The 15,812-nt window shown below is 38.1% G+C and overlaps 1 protein-coding gene across 2 annotated transcripts in view; it reads left to right on the top strand.

Annotated features, from left to right (window-relative positions):
• The window catches only part of ABCB5 (ATP binding cassette subfamily B member 5), a 124,221-nt gene that overhangs the window by 95,968 nt on the left and 12,441 nt on the right, over positions 1-15,812 (top strand). For both annotated transcript variants that reach the window (XM_053609153.1, XM_053609154.1), the window contains 3 exons: positions 423-563; positions 11,104-11,260; positions 13,975-14,172. In XM_053609153.1, the coding sequence (XP_053465128.1) occupies positions 423-563; positions 11,104-11,260; positions 13,975-14,172 (496 nt within the window). The remainder of the gene's footprint in view (positions 1-422; positions 564-11,103; positions 11,261-13,974; positions 14,173-15,812) is intronic.

The raw sequence follows: 15,812 nt of genomic DNA, 5'->3' as shown, positions 1-15,812 counted from the left end.
TAGCTTTGTACTCTGTGGGCCTCATGCTTGTTGTCGCTACCACTCTTTAATTTCCACCATTTATTCTGTTACTGCAAAATTATGACAGAAAGTTAAAGAATATTTCTAAACATCTCTAAACCAAATCTCTTTAACTCTTATACTAGCTATCCTTTCATAGACTGTCCATTCATTTGAAAGTATATAAAGGCAACTTTGTTACCCTGACTACAGTTTATAGTTATAATGAACATTGTTATATTAACTGTCTTCTCTAAAATAATTCTCAATAGTAGAAAAAAATGACCTCTTTAACCCTTAGAAAAATGCATATCCACTAAATTATGGCATTTCAAAGTCCTCTACATTTATTATGCTACATTTATTAAATTGACCTCGCCATAATTCATGTCTCATTATGTGGTAAATTTTATACATTTCAGAAATACCTTGAAGAAAGCACAGATCATCGGAAGCTGCTATGCATTCAGCCACGCTTTCATATATTTCGCCTATGCAGCGGGTTTTAGATTTGGAGCCTATTTAATTCAAGCTGGACGAATGACCCCAGAGGGCATGTTCATGTAAGTTGTGCAAATATATAAACCCTGTAAATGGGTCATGTACTTATTTACAAGAAAGATATCTAGTTTAAGGTGGATTATCATTTAAATCACATATGTGGGAAAGGCATGCTTGGAAAATTTAAAAAAAAGGTTTTGTTTTTTTGAATTCTTTATTGGTACATAATAATTTTACATACCCATGGGGTACGTGTGATATTTTGATATAGGTAAATAATACATAATGATTTATTCAGGGTAATTAGGATTAAGTTTATTTTTAACTGATAAATAATAATTGTAAATGTTATATATTGGGTACAGTAGGATGTTTGATGTATGTTTACATTGTGAAATGATTAAACTGAGCTAATTTTTTTGTTATTATCTACAAGAAATAAAGCATAGCTGGTAAAATACTGATCCTGATATAATAAATGTAATGTGAGTTAAAGTCCCGAAGAAGTTGCTCCCTGTTTCAGTTTACTAGAACCTGGGGATTAGGGGTAACATATGCCTTTCATCACCCATTCCTTAGGGAATCTGGGAGATGTGGAACTCTGAGATGGCTTCATTAAGTATGACTACAAATCATTGAAGTTCAGTTCTTTGATAAGCAAATACTCCAGAAGAAACACATACACATGAGTATCCAGTTCAAAAAGTCATATTTAGCTCAGCTGCTGTAGCTCAGTGGCTAGGGCGCTGGCCACATACACCGGGACTGGCAGGTTCGAACCCAGCCCGGGCCTGCCAAACAACGACGACAACAACAACAAAAACAACAACAAAATAGGCAGGTGTTGTGGTGGGTGCCTGTAGTCCCAGCTACTTGGGAGGCTGTGGCAAGAGTTTGAGATTGCTGTGAGCTGTGATGCTGCGGCACCTTACCTAGAGTGACATAGTGAGACTCTGCCTCAAAAAAAAAAAGAAAGAAAAAAAGAAGTCATATTAAGAATTGATCATGGTATCCCATTGGAATTTGTCTTACTGTGAAGGAGAGCAGAGACATTGGACATAGGTAGAAGGGGATGTAGGCTTATGGGAGAGATTTCTCTTTCTTACAATAATTAACTATAAAACAAAGAAAAAATAGTGACCAACACATTGATGAGGAAAAGTGAAAATCATTATTGTGAGTTTATAATATCACCAGATATCTTACATTAGTATGAATGTGGATATGAAAAGCAGCTTGCTTTCTGTTAATACCCAGGACCAGTTATATTGGAGGAATGGGGCCCTGGGGATTTAAAAAGGCTGCAGAAACTTTAGAGCAACATGAAGAAAACATGTTTTGAGTTTCAAGCAATTGGCTTGTAAACAAACTTTTGGAATACAACCAGCTTTTAAGCTTGACAGCGCCTGGATTACATTAGAACCAAGGAAACACTGGCTAATTTAATGGGTGCCCGGGTGCCAGTGAGCTGAATAAACTAACTTATGTGATTCCAGATTTTGTTTCTTGTTAATCTATCTGACTAGGTAATTAGTGTACGTAATCAGCATGAAGCACGAGGCTAAGTATAATTGTGGTTTTCAAGTTCACACAGGCAATGCTGAGCACTGTTAGAGGGTAGGAGAACAGTATAGAATGGTGAGCCTGCAATTTCTGTTGAAATTATAAATACAGATGTTCTTTTTTGCAATGAAATATGCTTCTCAGAAACTACTAAGCGGCTTCATAATCAGGTAAGATTCAGGAATCCTGGGATGGTGAACTGTGGATGGTTTTCTTATTAAATGCCTAGTGAAAATCTTCCTGGGACCTCAATTAAGGCTTAATAAAGAAATAAATACATTTTTATGTGAATAGAAACTTAATTAGTAAAAATGATTCCAAGTTGTCCTGAAATTATTTGGTTTCAAATGACTTTTGGACATTTCCTCAAATTGGACATATCCTCAAAAGACAAATTTGTGCCAGCAATGAGGCTCTTCAAAGGAATGCCCTGGGACCTGGGAGCAAAGACCCCAAGAGGAGTTCCCAGTGTTTTGCCAAATGGGAGCAATTTTGGAACAGGTGTAACCCTCTCCCAAATCATTACTGTGAAGAGGCTGATACTTGCTGAGATGTACATGTCTTGGGGTGGCCTTGTTAAAAAAAAAAAAAAAAGTAATTTTTTTGAGTCAAATATCACCTGGATTTCTCTAGCCCTAATGTTAGCAATGACCTTTGTGATATAAATTAGCAATGTTTTTGAGGCTAATTTTAGGCTTAGGAAGCTCAGAATTAGTAATCAAAATTAACTGTTCTATTTTAAGTGGCTGAATTAGGTGGGACCTAATTAGGTCTATTCTGTTTCCCTACACCTTCCTGTCTCCAATCTCACCTAAATTTGCTGAGTCAAGCCTTAGTTCCCACCATGTGTCTGCAGAGATGGGCTCTCAAGCCACTGATGACATCTCACACCCGCTTATACAAAGCCAAGCAATTCTCAGTTCCCCACCTCCTTTAATTTGACCTCTCAGTAGAATCTGCCGCCTCCTTCCTGAATATTTTCTTTTCCAGTCTTCTCTAGGCTTTTCTCTTGTCCTGGGCCGCCCCCACACTCTATTTCCTCTACTGGCTCCTGTTTTTTCAGCAGGCCTCTGTGTGTTGCAGGTTAGAGCTCTCAGACCCAGTCTGACAATTTTAAACACCACTTGTATTCAAATAACTTCTTTCTGTATTTTTCCAGCTTTGATCCTGCTTCTGAACACCAGTCTTATCCAATCTATTCACTTGGATGACTAAAAATACCTGAATGTGTCCAAAACAAAACTCAAGATCACCCCCCACAACATTTCTCTTCCCCAACACTTCCCCATCCTAGTTAATAACACCAACCACCATCCATGCAAGTTGCTGAGCCCACAAATCTAGGTACCATCTCCTCTCCCCCTCACCCACCACATAGAGCACCAAGTCCTGAGGGCTGCAATTCCCCAATTCCCAAATACTTCTCACCCTCTCTACTTTCATCCAAGCCCCTGCCTCTCTTGACTGGACCACTGTAGCAATCTTCTCTCGGAAGTCCTTACAACCACTCTTTCCACCCTGTGGTCCATTCTCCACACAGCAGCCAGACTGATTTTTTGATTACAAATGTAATAGCATCAATTTATTAAAATTTTGTAATGACTTCTCATTGAATTTGAATAAAGCCAAATGCCTTACCATGACCAGAAAACCCTTCATGGTGGAGACTCCATCATCCACCTGTCTCCTTGCTGAAATTCATGTCAGCCCCACATTTGTCTGTCCCTGGACCTCCTCTTCTCAGGGTCTTTGAGCTTGCTATTTTCTGCCAGGAAAGATGATTCTCCAGGCCCTGGCTAGGCCATCTCTTTCTTCTCATCCAGGCTTCTACTCCTAAGTCCACTCCTCAGAGGAACTTTCACTGATGGCCCAAAGTAGTCCCCCTTCCTCCCTCCTCATCACTCTCTTTCCCATTACAATGATGTATTTTGTTGACAGCACTTACACTCTATGAAATTCTTTATGTTTCCATATTTACTGAGTGCTTTTACTAAGGGCAGGTCATAGCCTACCTTGTTCACTGATGTTATACAAAAGCCAAAGGTTGGTACATAGTAGACACACAATAAATATTTATCGAATGAAGGACTGATTCAAAAATAAAGGGGGACATTTGGAATGGTGCATAATTAGTCAATCCTGGAAATGTGCCTCCAGAGTCAACTTCACACTTTGAAAACAGAAGTCTGTTATTTGAAATTCTAATTTTCTTTTTTTCTATATCCATATGTCGACCAGCAAATGCTTTGGCAGGAGGACGAGGCCTAAGTCAAGGCCATTTATATAAAAGAATAATGTGTGGAATTGGTAATCTACTTCTACACACTAAGGTTTGTTACATTAAAATGAAGCAAAGAATTTTCTTAGTTGAAGAATGATTCAAGCCTCAAAATCTTGTTGATCCCCTTTATGCCTACAAGTGACACTTGGCAGGACGTTTCCTGAAAGGGGGCTGTCCAGACTGACAGCCATTCCATAACTTAAATGATAATCACGATTAACTGCAAACCTTGACTGACTTTTGACTCAGTAGTAAGGATCTGTCATGCATTATCTACTTAATCCTCTCAACTACCCTGTGAAATATTATGATTTCCATTTTATAGATGAGAAGAATTAAGACTCAAAGAGGTTACTTTACTTGCTCAAAGTTCTGTAATCGGCAAAGAACACAGCACAGATTTTAGTTCATAACTCCAGATGCCAAAGGCTTTGCTTAGTAGACATTATTATTATGACTAATTTTGTAGCCAAATTGTCATAGAATATTTCTGTAAAGTTATTTTTTAAAATAATTTTTGCTTAGTTTTTCAGACTTTTGAATATTCAAAGATGAGCTGATTCTTAACATAAAGGGAACAGGTGACTTACTATTATTTGATAGCCCTAAAATTTAAGAGAATAAAAATTCTTCCTTCTTTTGGCCTATTTGCTTCCTGTATTTATTTTAATTAATCTTATTTAAAAGGGCTTTCTTTTAGAAGCATAAGCATTTTAGCTGTCAGAACATATGTAGGACCATTAACATAATAGTAGTAATTAATGAATAGGATCACCTTGGTATTTCCCAGAGCCCGAGGGAAGGAAGAAACGGAGCTGTCTGGGCTAGGGCCACTAGTATCACTTTTTTTTTATCCACCAGACTACAGGCAGAGTAAAGATACCCATGCTTTATGGGTATGTAAAAAAGAGAGATTATCTAGGAATATGGGTATAGCCCTGCCATAGCCCCAACAGATGAGCTTTGTCTCCAACATCAAAGTCTCCAGTCTCCTTAGAGATCAAATGTTACCATGACGACCATGAATGTGTCAGAAGGTCCCTTTAGACACACTAAATTATACCTGGCCTAGAAGAGTCTGTGTCTTCCAAAATCTAGGGTGACAGACAGCTTTCTATCTAATCAACTAACTGAACGGAAAAAGCTTACAAAGCAAACTCCCTCCCACTAGACTTCTCCTTAGGTACAAAGCACTTCATGCCATTCTTTAAACCAACAGTTTTCCAACTTGCCAATCTAGTTAAAAATGTGGATACCTGGAGCTTAACCCACAAAATGTGACTTGTAGATGTGATAGAAGGCCAGGAATCTGCATTTTTTATTAAACAACTCAGATTACTCCAAGGCACGGGATCTGAAGATCACGTCTGAAGGTATGTGAGCTCAGGGACTAAATCTGAGGCTGTGTTCCATATCTGCTTAAAACCTCAGGGTTTCTTTTGAAACTACCAGAAACTTTTTTAGAATTCTATAAAAATTTGGGGAAGTCCTATTTTAGCTTATTGTTAGAAATGAAGATGCATTATTTGCCCTATAAAATGTGAATGTATTTTCATTGTTTGTCACTACAAGGAGGGTACGCCGTCTCTTCTTCAGAAATGACAGTGTGCTGTAGGAAAGGAGACATACCTACAAAGGGAGTTTTAACAGCAGATTCCCTTAATGTACTCATAACATTAGTTTCTCAGCAAGGCTTTTTAGAGGAAAAAGCCTCTAAAAGAAAAAAAAAAAAAAGCCAACCTGCATGCCTTACAGTAGGAGCTGTCTCCTTGCATCTCTTTTATCATAGAAGTTTCTCTGAAATGAGAATGTAACATGAGGGGATATGACATTTTCATTCTGCCACCTCGGAGCCAGGGCATAGGGACATTTGGAAAAAAGTCTCTTGGGTTCTCATACAGGCACGTGTAGTGAGCCACCACCACCTCTGTCAGTCCTGGTAACAGTTTCAATTTCACTGTAAAGGTACAGACTTTTGGAAATACAAAGTGCGTTTATTGTCTCCTGTCTCATTTTGCATTCTTGCCTTTAGGCTAGTTTCTAGCCGGCTTGCCTTTTGCAACACAGTTCAGAAAGCATCTGTGCCCAGGAGAGATTTCTGTTAACTTTCCAGGGCCCACTTCAGAGCTTCCTCCATCTCTGTGAGTTTCTTCCATCTTTGCTATGCATATTAGGAGGAAGGGAAATAAAGCAGATGGGGAAGAAAGACTGAGACACGACAACCTCTATTACACTAACAAAAGCCGCAGCCTGGAGAACTGCCTGAGTGGGAGAGCCAGGCAGCTTATGTAATTGTGGTCTAGTCCTCTTAAAAACCAAATGGGGTTCTTGACAAGAAATCATATTATACTTTGAATATTAAATGTGATTATTGGGCAAAAGAGCAATAGAGGTGGATATTTTCATTGGATATTAACAATTGATGAATCCTTCAAATCTTAAGGAATGGAAAGAAGCAAGTGAGGACTCTACCACCACCTTTGTTCTGGAAGGCTGCAGCCAAGGAAAAACCGTGTCATCATTGTAATTACAGAAGCAACCTTAGCTAGACAAAACAAAGAAAATAGGAAAGTCTTTTCTTCTTTCCCTCTTCACTACTCTGCTAGCCACTCGATTCCTGCCCAGCTGCTCCCCAGAGATCATACAGAAGAGAGAAAGACAAGATAAGGAGGCTGGATCATTGAAGGGACCTGAAGGAGAAAATCAAGTGATAGTTGGTATCTAGCGTCCCACAAAGACTCTAAAATGGGAAACAAGTGGTAACAAACCTCAACATGTAGAAAAAGAATATTCCAATCAGCTTTCCACTGCCAGGAGCACCATGTAGGAGAACACAAGGAAGTTGGGAGGAGGGTCACATTTTAATCCTATAGTTTCCTAGTTATGTGATTCTGGGCAAATTGTGTAAGTCTTCTGAGCTAGAGTCTCTTCCTTGGTTAAGTGATACGAGTTCCCACTCTGCTTATCTTCCAAGTGATCAAATTATATTGTGTATATGAAAATATTCTATAAGATTCGAAGTACCAAATAAATACAAGTTGTTTATTTTCTCTCTCCCATCTGTGGAGGAAAGGATTTAGGGTGGGAAAAAAATGTCTGCCTTCATAATAGATAAAAGGGCTAAGGCCGGACACAGTGGCTGGTGCCTGTAATCCTAGGACTCTGGGAGGCTGAGGTGGGCGGATTGCCTGAGCTCACAGGTTTGAGACCAGCCTCAAAAAGCTGGTCTTTAAGACCCCATCTCTAAAAGCAGAGATGCCTGGTGCCTGTAGCCCCAGCTTCTTGGGAGGCTGAGGCAAGAGAATCACTGAAGCCCAAGAGTTGGAAGTTGCAGTGAGCTATGATGCCACAGCACTCTACCGAGGGCAACATAGTGAGACTCTGTGTCAATAAATAAATTAATTAATTAATTAAATTAAAAAAGGGATAAAGAGTATGAGTACAGAAATAATTTTAATGACTACCTCTGTGGTTAGAAAATACTCTGCCTTCCAACCAAAGAAATAAACTTACTGAGTGGGGATTTGGTAGCCATGATTTGAACTGTTGTACTAAACTATTTCTGTAGAAATGTGAGAGCTTATTTTCTAACTAAAAGTGTTCCAGTAACTCTCAGCTCTGTGAGAGGAATAATAATAACTTGCTTTTGTTGCAAGCACTTATATTTAGGGACTGTATAAATCACTGTACATTTTTTATGTATTTAATTATCACAACAACTCTATAACAATATACTCTTATCTTCTGTTGACAATAAAGAAACAAATACACAGAGAAGTTAAGTAACATTTCTAAGGTCACACAGCTAGTAAACACATGGTGGAGTTTGGATGTGATCTCACTTGGTCTAGCTTCAGAGCCACTATACTCCCTCTTAGGGGAAGTTACCAAAAGTCAACAAACTAGATATAGAAAATCAGTTGATCCAGTTACTAACAGGATTTTCCTGTTTGTATTAATTTGTTAAAACTAGGATTACTCATTTCTATCCTTTTCTGTGTAGCCGCTAGCCAAAAATACTTTTGAAAATTTCAATTTTGTCCACTGGCTGCTCTGAAAAGCCAGGTTTGCTTTATTCCTGGGTCAGGCTTCCTTCTAGTCCCAGCCACCTCCACAGCACTCCTCCTCCCAAGACAAGGACCCCGGAGGCTTTATCGCTAGAGTCCTCTAACTCTCTCTTCCTTTTCCTTCCCCTGCATCTAGACCTGTGCGCCTTGGCCTGCCCTTACACAAAGTCCATCTGGGGTAAAAGCATAAAGAAGACTGGTACCCCTGGTTCAACCCCAGATAGTCCATTGCCACAATCATACTTCCCCTCTAGGAGCCTCAATATAACCCCCATCCCGCTTACCCTCTGCTCAACATCCACACAATAAAAACAGCATCGGGGCTTTGGCTGTTGACTCCGCCTTCTCTGCCATGCCCTTCTTGCTCTATTCTCTAGCTTTTGGGTCATTTATCTCCCACAAACAGAAGTTGTAAATGGAAGACCCTTCTCCCCTTTAAGAGGGACCTAACAAGGACAGTAGCCTTTGGACATTCATATGCTTAACATTACTTTTACAGCAGAAATTTCAGGACAGGTAGATATTTGGGTATATCTCAAATTATAGGAGGAAGATATTTTCTCAATTCTTGCCTTCAAAGAAGGCTTTACCCTCCCTCCTCAGAACTAGAATGCAGGCTTCCTAGTTCATAATCCAATTACCTTCCCATCTGTCCTACTGACTGTCTTACATCAGCATGAAGCTTAGTTCTGAGCCAGTCTGATATTTACTGTGTTAAAACAAAAATTTTTTTAAAAATCAAATCTCTCTAATTGTGTTATCTAAACTCAGTAACCACTCTTGATGTTTATAGCTGGGTGTCAAATACTTTGAATGGCATTTTGAACTTTTTTTTTTTTTTTTGAGACAGAGTCTCACTTTGTCACCCTTGCTTGAGCACCCTGGTATTGTAGCTCACAGCAACCTCAAACTCTTGGGCTCAAGCTATCCTCTTGCCTCAGCCTCCCAAGTAGCTGAGCCTACCGGGGCCTACCCACCATGATGCCATGCTATTTTTAGAGATGGAGTCCTGCTCTTGCTCAGGCTGGTCTTTAACATCTGAGCTCAGGCGATCCACCCACCTCAGCCTCTCAGTGTGCTACGATTACAGGCATGAGCCACAGCAATAGGACTAGCATTTTGTTTATTTGTTTGTTTGTTTGTTTAAGAGAGAGAGTCTTATCAGTTGCCCTTGGTAGAGTGCTGTGGCAGCATAGCTCACAGCAACCTCAAACTCTTGGGCTCAAGTAATCTTCTTGCCTTAGCCCCCTGAGTAGCTGGGACTACAGGCATGAGCCACTGCACCCAGCCTAGCATTTTGAGCTTTAAACAATTTCTGTAAATATTAGTATTAAAAATGCCTTGACATCACAGAACTAGTGACTATAATTATAACATCAGGCATCCCAAACCTAAGACTGGAATATTATTTATATAAAAATATAAATATATTCATATAAAATGTATACAGGGTGGCCATAAAGTTCTGCAATTTCAGAAATTGCATACGAACTTTATGGCCATGCTATATATATAAATCCATATATATATATTTATGTATATTTGGCATATCTCAAATCATAAGAGGAAGCTACTTTATATATGTAAATTATATATATGTATATATATATTGCTATTTTATGTATATAAAATACTGTGATCTTTGTAAAACCAATAAGATTCAGGATCTGAAGTCTAGGTCGCTGAAGAGATTGCATCAAAATCCACCCTTTGGTAGGTGCCCTCAAAGAAGAAATTATAAATTGCGAGGATCACAGACATATCTACTTGCTGTGATCCAGCACAACAAACAACAGTTTCATTCTGTGATGTCCCTTTCTGGCCTAACGTTCAAGGATTGCCAGTAAAATTTAACTGAATCCTGCCGTTAGCACTGTTACTGAGATGCATTGTTTTTCACCACAGTACAGTATTTTCATATCTAAAATGAAATCAAAAATGAGAGGAAAACATTTAACCAAGCCCCTGTGATATGCCACAATTCTGTGAATATTCCGAATCCTTCCCACCATTATTTGCACCCTTACGATTTTATACTTATCATGTTTTGATAAAACTGAGATCATAATCTATACCTAAAAGATCAAAACTCTTCTTCCAGTCTTAGCTAAAGTATATTTTAGTCAAATTTTGTTCTAGGGGACCTTTAGAAAATGCAGTCCCCATGCTTTGCTCTCTAAATCCCGTAGCAACACATCAGGCAGATAACCAATCGTTTAGCTTCAAATATCTGTTCTACCTACATTACATGGAAAGAAAGAAAGAAAGAAATCTACATAATATCTACTGTGTAAATTCAAACTTCGCTATTGAAGTCTCATTCTTTCTATTGTCAGTTGAATTATCTGACAAATCTCCAAGCAAGCAAGCCTCCTATCAAGGTGGCTAAGAAGTTTTACATTCACTTCTTGGGGCCTTTGATCCACATCTCTAATTGGAAGAGAAATGTTTAAGATTATCCAAGCCCCAAAGATTATTTTGGTGTACAGAGCAAGGGATGTTTAACACATGATAGAAAATGCAAAAAGAGATAACTGTCCTTGGGCCTTTAGCATTACTGGTTGACATCTGGGTCGAAAGATTATTCTGCTGTGCCTACTTTTCCCCTTTACTTTTAAATTAAAGTACCTGAAATTGAAATTTTAAATTGGACCGATGGATCTACAATTCAAATGATTTGTCTTTTCACAGAGTTTTCACTGCAATTGCATATGGGGCTATGGCAATGGGAGAGACCCTCGTTCTGGCACCTGAATATTCCAAAGCCAAATCTGGGGCTGCACATCTTTTTGCTTTGTTGGAAGAAAGACCAACCATAGACAGCAACAGTCAAGAGGGGAAGAAACCAGTAAGCACAACTATGACTTTAAATGTCCACTTAAGTAAAGACATTATTTGGAAAACATTGCAAAAGATAGTGCTATAGTAACAAAGAGGTAAAAAACTTGTACAAAATAAATTTTATGGCTACAAACAGGGAAAGGAGGTCTTGTCTGAATTAAATGTTTACCTCTATTACTAAAATATGCATTTTTATATCAAAAAATAAGTTTTTTTAGTATGGCCATGAGAATGCTCTCAAAGAATTTATTTCTATATTGCATTTTATTTAGACAGCCAAAGTTTTAATCTTGTATAATGATTTGCATTATGTTTTTTTTCTGAGAGTCTACACAAAGTAAATAATGTCCTACTGTTTTGGACACAATTTTTCATGGGAAAATATATCTACACACATAAAAAGGGGGAAGGGAAAATTGTACTTACTAAGTTGACACACACGAGAGAAATTTAGCTACAAACTCTAAAACACAATGAGTATTAAAAGGGAAATAATAAGGAAATTATATGATTTCAAAATAAATCTCTTAACTGTCTAAGACATTAAATATATATTCAATTTTAAGACCTTTCTAAATATTTTAAATTTTAAAATAGGAATAACCATTAGATAAATACTCAAAATAATTTTTTATGTAAAATTATTCCCCTCTAGGGCAACGCCTGTAGCTCAACAGAGTTGGGCACCTGACCCATTGCCGGAGGTGGCGGGTTAAAATCCAGCCCAGTCCAATTCTAGAGGGGAACTTTATAGATTTATACATATAATAGGTTAAAATAATACAGCATCACTAGAGCTACATAATTAGTAAGAGGAATGCCTATTCTTAGTGACAGAAATAAGAAGATCTAAAATTCCCAAAATAGAATGCTCAAAAATACATCATGGTGAAAATAAGATTTCTTACTTGTTTTTTGAAAAGTAAAGGATATAAGAAGTTATTTTTAAAAAATAATATTAGGATGTATCTGTGTAATAGTATTGCTACAAGAGAAGAGTTGAGTATCTCCCTGATACATGTTCTTATACAACTATATACATGATATAAAATATGGAAGTATTTCTTATAAAAACTATAAAATTAAATTATTTAACATTCACTTTATATATTCAAATAATTCTAAATGTCACTCCTTATGCCTTTAAAAATTAAAATCTAGCCAAGCAAAAGGATGGCTGTTGGGTAAGAGGCATATATGGTCAGCCTATTACATTTCTCTCTCTCTTTTTTTACATGTTTAGAATTTTCCATAAATCAAAAATAGCAAGAATACATTTTAAAATGTATTATAAAGTCTAGAAGTTCCTCTATGAACTGTTAGACAAAATATATACTAGAATATACACAAAAATAATTGACCATTTTTCTACAATATTCTGAGGGTTTTTTTTTTTAACTTTTTTGTACAAATTATATTCATATGTTGTAGCAGGCAAAATGGAAACCACTGAATAAGCTAAAAGAAGTTACTACCACACCACGCGCATATTTTGGCATATATCATTCCAGATATATTGTTCTATTTCTAGAATTCTAGAATAATATCATCAAATATTTATCTCTGTTCCTTCCTTCTACCTGCCCCTGTCATGTATAAGCCTACATTCTGGGCTCTGGATGTGCTGAATATGACCATTAATCCTGTCTGTAAGAAATCAGTTTGAAAGTTCAGCCATCACCACCACCACCCCATTTACAACACTTAGTTCATGTTAACCTTGACAACAAAAATTAATAATACTTAAAACGCAATTGGGGCAAACATAAAGTTCAAAAGAACCTAAAATCTTACAAACCAAATACATAAAGGGAAAGTTAATCATTTAATGATAGTTCTGGAAAGCCTTTTTAAAACATCCCCGGTGTAGATAAGTATTGGTTTGCAAATCATCAACCACTACATTTTTAGGCAAGTGTCACTGTCAAATAATAATCTATTGAAAATGAAGATAAATCAGAATTTAAAGCACAACCTACCTTAACTGTAAAACACAGCCCAATTTATAAAAATAACATGTATACATATAGTTCATGAGAAAACCCAGCTCTTCTGAATTAGGCAATAAGGTTCCATAAAATGTGAAACAAATTAGAAAAGAAAAAGATGCCAAGCACAGTGGCCTATGCCTGTAATCCCAACACTCTGGGAAGCCAAGGCAAGTGGATCCCTTGAGCTCTGGAGTTCAAAACCAGCCTAAAAGAGTGAGACCCCCAGTCTCAGAGTGAGAAGAACTAGCTGGCCGCTGTGGCAGGCACCTGTAGTCCAGCTACCAGGGAGGCTGAGGCAAGAGGATTGCAAGAAGATCGCTTGAGCTCAGGAGTTTGAGGTTGCTATGAGTTATGATGCCATGACACTCTAGCCTAGGGCAACAGAGTGAACCACTGTCTCAAAAAAAAAAAGAAAAAGAAAGAAAAAGATACATTTATTCAGAGCAGCTGGTCAAACCACTAATCTCCATCTGCCTCATGAAGCCTTAGAAAGCTAATGGTTTTTAAGAACTTGATGAAGTCCAGTAGTGAAGCTAACAAGAGGGAAATTCAAAATGGGACAGTGACCAGCATGCATTCAGCAGCTCTACAAAGGTGAAGATATATTTAAAATTAAAATGACTTTGGAAACACGCACAATTTTCAGAAAGCGCTTAGCCAGCGTGCTCCAGCGTGTTACACACAGCCTTCTTAAGTGGCCTTACTAAATACTGTCAACTTTCTTTCACAGGACATATTTGAAGGGAATTTAGAGTTTCGAGACGTCTCTTTCTTCTATCCATGTCGCCCAGACGTTTTCATCCTCCGTGGTTTATCCCTCAGTATTGAGAAAGGGAAAACAGTAGCATTTGTTGGGAGCAGTGGCTGCGGGAAGAGCACTTCTGTTCAACTTCTGCAGAGATTTTATGACCCTGTGAAAGGACAAGTGGTAAGACAGAGTTTAAGCACACTTAATCTGAGGGTTAGTGGTGCTTTCCTGAACATTCCCTCAGGCTTAATCATTTCCACTGGTTTGGTTAGGGCAAACAATGCCCAAGTTAAAGAGAAACAAATCTCTATCTCCGCCCTTAACTAAGAGGACAAGTAAGCCAGTTTAAAAAAAAATAGAACTTTGAAGTTAAATACAAAGATCCAAAGATTCTTCAGCCATTCTGGCAGCAGGAATTTTGATTTTACAAGCCATGGAATCCTTACAGAATACTGGTATTAGAGGTCATATCCAAAGTCCACATCACAGGTCTTTTTTCTGTTCTGGTTTTAGACAGAAATAAGTTTCAACAGAAAACATGATTGACAGGAAACGTTGATTCATCTTTCAGCTGTTCCCAGTGGCCATCCCCACCTCCCAATTGTCAAAACCTTACTCATGATCAAGGCTTCCTTCTCTCCCTTACAAAAAACCTTAAGCCACTAAAAGTCAAAGACCGTGATGTTAGTCCTCATTCTCCTGCAAGGTACAGTCTCCTCCCCATTACAGATTCTCAAGGAATATTTGCAAAATTGAACTGTCCAAAATGGCTCCCTTGAAGTAGGTAACATTGGTGTTTTTGTACACACCCTCCCTCAGGCCATCCAAAGGCTTCCGAGGGCAGTTAGAATAAACCACAGTCCATGCCATCAACCAAGGTCCTTCACGAGCTGGCCCCTGCCTTTCTCTCCAGACTCCTCTCGCTCACCAGATCATCGTACACTGTGTCAATCTGTCTGGCTTCCTTTTGCTCTTTAAACACACTTGTGAACCTTCGTTCTTGCTATTCCCCTGCCTGGAATAGGATAACCTTCTACTCTCACTTCCTTACGGATTCCCTCTCATCATCCACATCAAGGTCTGCTGATCCCCTCCTTACAGCCTTCCTAGCCAGCCCCTTCTCACCTCTCTCCACAGCCTCCCCCACCTCAGTCACCCTTAGCCCATTACACTATCTTCAGGGTACTTTCTGAGTTTGTTGAGTTACTTGTTAGTATGTTCCTTGCCTGCCTCTCTCCACTAGAATATAAGCCACAAGAGAGGAAGAGCTTTCTCTCTCTTTTTTTTTTTATATTACTTAAAAAATTTTAATGAGTTGGTGTTATTTATGTAAACAAAAGGAAGCGTGACAAGGATTAGGATCTTCTTTTTTTTTTTTTTTTATGGGTGGGGGGTCTGACTCAGCTGATGGCTGCAGCCAGCCTCAAGGCACAAAATCAGCTTTATTTTATAGTATCCCAAGAGAATTGTCTACAGGGAAGTACCATAGACAGTACAGGGAAGTAGCATGGACAAAAGACATATATTTCGTCTTACAATATGATTGGAAAATGTAAATAACTTTAACAAAGACAAATCATCCTGTTAATGGTTTCTACTTCATTAACATATGATAAGAAGTGAAAAGGGAAAGATCACAAGGATTTCTGCATAGTTCCTAAAAATTAACTAGACTAAGTCTTTATTCTCTATTTTTGACCAACTGTGTTAAATTGAAAAAGTTGTCTTCAAGCTCTGACATTCTTTCTTCTGCCTGGTCTAGTCCATTCTTAAAAGTTTCCACTATGTTTTGTATTTTCCTAAATGAAATTTTCATTTCC

This window comes from Nycticebus coucang, chromosome 11, assembly GCF_027406575.1.
Source record: "Nycticebus coucang isolate mNycCou1 chromosome 11, mNycCou1.pri, whole genome shotgun sequence".
Classification (NCBI taxonomy): Eukaryota; Metazoa; Chordata; class Mammalia; order Primates; family Lorisidae; genus Nycticebus; species Nycticebus coucang.
Note: the sequence above shows the minus strand (reverse complement) of the source record. Positions and strands in the feature narration are given on the sequence as shown.